General features: G+C 45.5%; 1 protein-coding gene across 1 annotated transcript; it reads right to left on the bottom strand.

Moving 5' to 3' along the window:
* Window positions 1–4,357: 4,357 nt before the first annotated feature.
* Window positions 4,358–6,899, bottom strand: LOC113962235. Its single transcript, XM_027673019.1, has 2 exons — window positions 4,966–6,899; window positions 4,358–4,368 (listed from the first exon to the last, which is right to left on the bottom strand). The coding sequence occupies exon 1, from the start codon at window positions 6,858–6,860 to the stop codon at window positions 5,733–5,735; it is 1,128 nt and encodes a 375-aa protein (XP_027528820.1). The 5' UTR covers window positions 6,861–6,899; the 3' UTR covers window positions 4,358–4,368; window positions 4,966–5,732.
* Window positions 6,900–7,305: the final 406 nt, after the last annotated feature.

Raw genomic sequence — 7,305 nt, 5'->3', positions numbered from 1 at the left:
AGATAAGATAAAGGGAGCAGATCCTTTAATAAGTCCATAGGCCTAGAGAAATACATACCACGTGCCCTCTCTCAGACACTGGTTCTATGATTCTATTATAAGGTCCATCCAATCCCAATTTGTCCAACCCCCGGTTATGCCCCCCGACACGCCCCTTCGGGAATTGAGTCTGGCGGCATTTGGAACCCCTTCTTCCTCATCTTCATCTTCTTCAAAGCACATACAATCCTTGGAGTTCTTCCAAAGTTCTGGGCTTGAAGGTCACTGTGTCTGTGTGATATCTTCTGGTCCAGGCATTAGGGTGTTTTTCTACAATTCTACCTTGAAAAGAAGACTAAACACGCTAACGGAATTTTAGAGGGATTGATATGAAATGGGGTAGTAGGGTTGTGTATGTCTAAACATTATGCTACAGGGTAAGGGATATAATACAGCTACATTAAAATCTACATTCACTGCACATCTACTTCTAAAATCTATAAAAGTTAAAAAATAAAAAAAACCCTCTGAGGCATGAGTCCCCCCTTTAGAGATGGACAAAACTCAATCTTGTCCAATCTCTACCACTTATACTTGACATTATACCAGTAAGATGAGTAATACATACATCATCGGTTCATGCAATGAGCTACTATACAAACACTAACTATGTATATCACTAACAGGAATAGCTGTTTTATCCAGGTCCAGTTCGGTAACCATGAAGTAAGTTTGCAGAGAATGTCTCCCACACCCAGTGAAACATCATCCAGAGCTACCTGATGCAGAATTTTGGTTTGCTTCTGAATTGCAGCCAAATCTTTATTAATTCTTCCACTTTGGTCTACGTAAGAACACCAACTGGTATTGATGACCGTACACATGCCTCCTTGTGAGGCTAGTAAAAAGTTGAGGGCCATTCAGTTTCGTAGTACTACATGAAACAAACTATGGACTTCCTCTTGTAAAGCCATGATTGCATCTGAAGCCTGATTTTGAATATGTTCAATAACAGCTGAGATGTTAACAATTGCCTTTTCCAATTCACTTGCTCCTAGAGATGGGATCAGGGCCCTAACCATACTGTGAAAAAACGTGGGATGTTCAACAAGGGGATTGTTGGTTCTTTTTACCCTTCTTGGATAAGTTCTTTCCCATTCTCTTTGTTCATCAATTTGGTCGAGGACTGTTATGTTCAGGATTATAGCCCCAAGGGCACAGGCCCAATCTTTATTGAGGGGCAAAACTTTCCAGGCTTCCTTTTCACAGATTCAGTACCATGTTGAACCCTGCGGAGGAATTAATCTCCAGGGTGTCTGTGCCATCTTTATTACAGTTTCTGGTTTTATCCCCTTTTTGGATCTGTCTTTATCACAATAGGGAGGTAGAGTGATCTTTCCTGTAGCCTTAACAAACATTCAGGGAACTGCACAATTTTCTTGATCACGAATTACGTTGCTTAGGGCTATCGGATAATAGGCCTCAGTAACCCATCTCCAGGTCCCTGGGCTGATCGTTTGTGGGGTTTCCCCGAGTCCAACAGTCATGCCATAGTATGTCTTATTTAACAAAAGCCAATTAGGGGCCAGTTGCTATCCTCCTCATCAATTGCTGGCATTTGAGTACAAATCCAGCAGTCATTTTTGAGAAGGATTTTAGATACATTTTGGACTAGAGCTGTGGCTATATTAATATAATATAAAAAGGTATGACTCGGCTGGGAGGTGGCATGCAGCCAAATCTGTTTATTTCAAAGAAAAGTCTTCCTTTTAACCTCTCCAGAGGACATGTGACCGTCTGGCCAATGACAGCACAGCACACACTGCACATGTGCCTCTGCAGTCCATCTAGGAACTCCAACTCCCATGATGCACCCCTTGCATCCCTTGGGACCCATCCCCAACATAGGGCCACATGTAACTTTTGGTTCCAAACCCGAATCATAATTACTGACTGTACAGATAACATACACAAAAGAAACAGTCTAGGCCACATCCTCTTCATCTATGTCAGGCTCTGATTTGCTAGTTGTTCCAGGAACCGAAGCTTTCTTAACTCTGGAGTAATGAAACCAGGGTCCTTTGCCAGCAACTTTGATGGCAGTGAGGGAAGTCGGCAGGACTTGGAATGGTCCTCTCCACTTGGCTCGGAGTGGGTCACTGTTCCACCATTTAATGTAGACACAGTCTCCAGGCTGGAACTGATGAGCAGGGGTGTTCAATCCTATGGGTCTGGATAACTCAACAAATCTATGGAATTTCTGTAAAGTAGAGCTTAGAGCCATTAAATACTTTTGTAGATCAGCTCTCCCACTCATGTGAATGTCCCCTGGAATGTGCAGAGCTTGGTATGGTCTCCCACATAATATTTCATAAGGACTTAGGTTATCTCTCTGTTTTGGTTGTATGTGAATACTCAGCAAAGTCTGAACCCATGACATGGATGTTTCCTGACATATTTTACCAATTTCCATTTTAACAGTACCATTTATACATTCTACTTTGCCACTTGCCTGAGGTCTGTAGGGAGTATGCAGGCCCCAGACAATTCTCAGGACATGACAAACCTCCTTCACTACTGTTGCAATGAAATGTGTCCCTCTATCTGATGACATTCCTAGAGGAACTCCAAACCTTGCAATTATATGATTGAGCAAAGCTTTTTCCACTTCCTTGCTGTGTTAGTGAACCAGGGGTAAGCTTCAGGCCATCCATTGAAGGTGTCAACCAGTACTAGTATGTACTTGTATCCCTCCCTAAGTGGTAACTCAGCAAAATCTATTTGCCAATAATCTCCTGGAAGGTCCCTGGCCTTTGTTGCCCCCAGCACCACTCTCTTAGTTGTATCAAGATTGTTTTGCCCGCAGATTTCACATTTACTTACAATGGATCGCACAACTTTGGTCATACCTGTCCCTATTACTACCTTCTTCAAATGTTTTAGAAGATTTTCTGTTCCTCAGTGGGTAGCCTCATGTTCCCGCAGAGCTATCTCCCTAAGAAGTTGGGGTGTGATCACAACCTGTCCTGTAGGTGTAACAGCCTATCCACTTTCTTTGATTTCAGCATTAAGGGACTTAAATAACTGGTGGTCTTTCTCATCATATTTTGGGGTGAACCCTGTCAGATCAATTTCTTTCTGTGGTATTACTGCTAGGATACCTTTTTCTGCAGCCCCTTTTGCCGCCTGGTCAGCAAAATGATTTCCCGATTCGGGAGTTGTTTTCCCCTTTTGATGAGATCTGCAATGCATGATAGACACTTCCTCTGGTTTCCAAATACTCTGCAGGAGTGCATGGATTTGGTCAGCATGTTTGATCCCACTGCCTTGGGCAGTTAGTAGCCCTCTCTTTTTCCAGATGGCTCCATGGGCATGTACAACACTGAATGCGTACTTAGAATCAGTCCAGATATTTAACTTCTTTCCTTTGCTCAGTTCTAGAGTTCTTATCAGTGCAATGAGTTCTGCTTTTTGGGATGGCACATCTGCTGGCAAGGCCTTCGTCTTGATTACTTCATCCTTGGTTGTCACTGCATACCCTGTCATTCTCTTACCATCCCGCATGAAGCTGCTTCCGTCTGTGTACAGTTCTCAGTCCGCGTTTTCCAGAGGCACGTCCTTCAGGTCTGGTCTGCTGGAATAGGCCTCCTCGATGGTCTGCAAACAGTCATGCTCAGGCACACTGTCAGTCAATGTTGAGGACAGAAACATAGGAGGATTTACAATAGATGTTGTTTTCAGGGTAACATCATCCTGTTCCAACAACACAGCTTGGTATGTAAGCATTCTGCTAGGGGACAGCCAGTGGCCCCCCTTCTGCTCAAGCACAGCTTGGACTGCATGGGGTACATACACGACAATGTGCTGCCCAAGGGTGAGTTTTCAGGCCTCCTGGATCAGGATAACAGTTGCTGCTACAGCTCTCAGACACCCCGGCCATCCTTGGCTAACACTGTCTAGGTGTTTGGAGAAGTAGGCCACAGCCCTTTGCTGGTTTCCCAGGGTCTGTGATAATACCTCCAGAGCAACATTTAGTTGCTCATATGTAAACAGTTCAAAAGGCTTAGTTAGGTCTGGTAGTCCTAATGCTGGAGCTGACATTAAAGATTGCTTCAGCTGTTTAAACGTGGCTCTGGTCTCATCTGTCCATGTTACAACTCCTTCCCTGGCCACTTTTAGTGTTCCATATAGGGGTTTGACTAGTAACCCATAGTTAACTTTTCACAGGTGACACCATCCTATCATTCCTAGGAATGCCTGCATTTCTCGTACGGTGTGGGGCTCTGGGAGACTACAAATGGCTTCTTTCCAGTCTGTGCTGAGCCATTGATGTCCATGGTAGATTTCAAGCCCCAAATAGATGACTTTCTCCTTTGCAATCTGTGGTTTCTCTTTCGAGACCCTATACCCACTTAGTCCCAAAAAGTTTAAAAGACTTACAGTGAACTCAGTGCATTCGTCCCAACTTTTGGCAGCAATTAGTATGTCGTCTACATATTGCAGGACAACTCCTTCTGGCTGCTGCCTTCTCTGGTCTTCCAGTTCTTTTGCCAGGTGGTTTCCAAATATCGTTGGGCTGTTCTTGTACCCCTGTGGTAGAACTGCCCAGGTGACTTGAGTTCTTCTCCCTGTCTCAGGATTTTCTCATTCAAAAGCAAAAAGTTCTTGACTGTCCTTATGTACGAGAATGCAGAAGAAGGCATCCTTGAGATCAAGCACAGTAAACCACCCTAAATCATCTGTTAATGTGGTCAATAAGGTATAGGGGTTGGCTACTACTGGGTATATGTCCTTGGTTATTTTGTTGATTGCCCTCAGATTGTGGACCAATCGATAGCTCTTACCATCAGCCTTCTTTACCGGTAGGATAGGGGTGTTGAATTTGGACTCACATTCTACCAATAACCCAAATTTGAGAAACTTTTTAATTATGGGTGCTAATCCTTTACAGCTTTCTAGTTTCAAGGGGTACTGTTTTTGTCTTACCGATGTTGCTCCTGGTTTGAGTGTGATGCTTACAGGCTCTGCTTGTTTGGATCTCCCAGGACACTCACTAGCCCATACTATAGGGATGACAGCATTCTCAATCTCTGTGGGGATCTCTCCGTGGTTCTCTTGTATGAAGAAGGTAGCTGCCTCAATATATTTAGTGTTAGGAATTATGACTTTTATTTCCCCCCCTTGCAGAATTAAATTTCAGCTTCCAATTTCTCCAATAAGTCTCTACCCAATAAAGGCTTGGGAGAGTTTGGCATATAGAGGAATTGATGAGTTACCCAGTGTTTACCTAATTTAAATCTCAAAGGTTTAAAGAAAGGCCTGGTTTCACTTACCCCTGTAGCACCAACCACAGTTATAGTATCACGACTCAATTTCCCTTCTAAGGTATTTAACATAGAATATGCTGCGCCTGTATCAACCAAGAATTCAACTTCTTCTTCCCCCAACTTAGCTATAACCAGAGGTTCTGCTGGGGAAAAATCCTCTGGTCCCCTTCATGCATCCTGGTTCACAGCCAGTTGAGGGACTGGATTTCCACTTCTTTTCAAGTCTGGACGATCCCTTTTCCAATGTCCCTTCTTTTTACAGAAAAAACATCGATCGTTTGCCCTATCATGTTGGTGATTGTATTTACAATACTTGTGGTAGGCATTATGTTTGCAGCCTTCTGTGGAGTACATGGCAGGTATCTTCCTCTAGCTTCAGCACCCTTGCCCTGCCTTTCTGATCTCTATTGCGATACACCCTCCAAGCTATATCCAATAATTCACCAATATCTTTCTTGTCCCCCACCTTCTGCGCTTTTTCCTTATATCATCCGCAGACTGGTCTATGAACAAATAGACCAAATGCTTTTTCCCCAAACCTGACTCCGTGTCTATGTCTGTATATTTTCGTATAACCTCTTTTAGCCTATTCAGAAAGTCTGTCGGGGACTCATTTCTATCTTGTTTTACTTCATACACCTTTGACCAGTTCACTGCCTTTGGAATCCCGTGCCTGAAACCATACACCACCCAGTCATGATAGCGTTTCAATGCTTCCTTTTGCTCTGGTAAATTAGGGTCCCACTTCGGGTCCTCTAGGGGGAAAATATCCTTAAGTTCCCCTGTGAGTTCTCCAGCTGTTATTAGTAGCTCAATTCCAGACTGAGCAGCTCGCTTAACCATTTCCTTCTCTGTAGAGTCAAGTAATGTATCCATCATCACTTCTAAATCACACCAATCTGGATTTTGTGTTCTAATTGCTCTTTCCACATAATTAGCCACTTTATCTGGGTTATCTCTATATGCTCCGACAAAAGCTTTCCACTGCTGCAATTCAACCAGAGAAAAAGGAACCTTTATTAACACTGGGCCTTGGTTACTCATAGCCTGTCTTAAAGGAGCCTCTACCACAGGTTTTTCCTTCTTTGTCCTCGTTCTTCTAGACACTGGGCTGGGATCTGCTAGGGCTTCATGGACTCTCCTCCCCTTTGTTTTTGGTTTTACTACAGGAGGTTTTTCCTCCTCCGTGCTACTATCTAATTTGCCATCAGAGGCTTCTGTACTTGTGCCAGTAAAATCACTGTCTCGAGTTTCGACCTTCACGCTCGAGGGGTCAAAGGGGGGAAGACCCCGCCTTTGCCTCCTGTTGGAGGCCGGGATTGATTTGCTCTTTCTTAGAGTGCTCGTTCCCTGATGATATGGGGCGGAAGCTGGAAATTCCTCCAGTTTCTGCTTCCTCCCTTTCACAGTGGGAAATCCTCCATAACTGGGCAGCGCAGCCGAAGTGACCGTGCCCCCTGTGGTTGGAGGATAGGGACAATAAAGGACCGGGGGTGCTGGGGAAGAGGGGGTGGCTCCAGCTCCGCCCATAATGGCGGAGCCGGAGGGTCCCATGTCGGCCGGGGCGGTGATTCTGGCTGCAGGCACCGCCCCTGCTCCTCCTCCCGCGGTTCCAAGATCTACACTGATGCCTCCTATCACCACAGTGGGCGGCTCCACCCCTCTTCCCGGGGCCGTGTCCATGCCTGCAACTACTCCTATGCTGGCGGCAGCCCCCGTTGCCGTAGCAACTGCGCCGGCAGTCAGCACCACCCCTGGGGCGGCTCCAGCCAGAACCGACCCTGCAGCCCTTGAGGTGGCTGCCGCCTCCCTGCTAGCGACCGCTTCAGGCTACGGGCGACACCGCTCCCACAGCCCCTGAGGGGGCGGCCCCCCCCCAAAGCCAGAGGTGATCCCTTAGGGATCTCCTTCTCCTTGGCCAGCGTGCAACCCATGATGACAAAATACAGACAAGAGTAGCGCTGGGATTAGAACTCGCAGACCCAGGAGCTCTCTGCCA

This window comes from Neopelma chrysocephalum, unplaced genomic scaffold, assembly GCF_003984885.1.
Source record: "Neopelma chrysocephalum unplaced genomic scaffold, ASM398488v2 Primary Assembly neopelma1_127878, whole genome shotgun sequence".
Classification (NCBI taxonomy): Eukaryota; Metazoa; Chordata; class Aves; order Passeriformes; family Pipridae; genus Neopelma; species Neopelma chrysocephalum.
The sequence above is the reverse complement of the archived record's forward strand: the minus strand, read 5'-3'. Positions and strand labels throughout refer to the sequence as shown.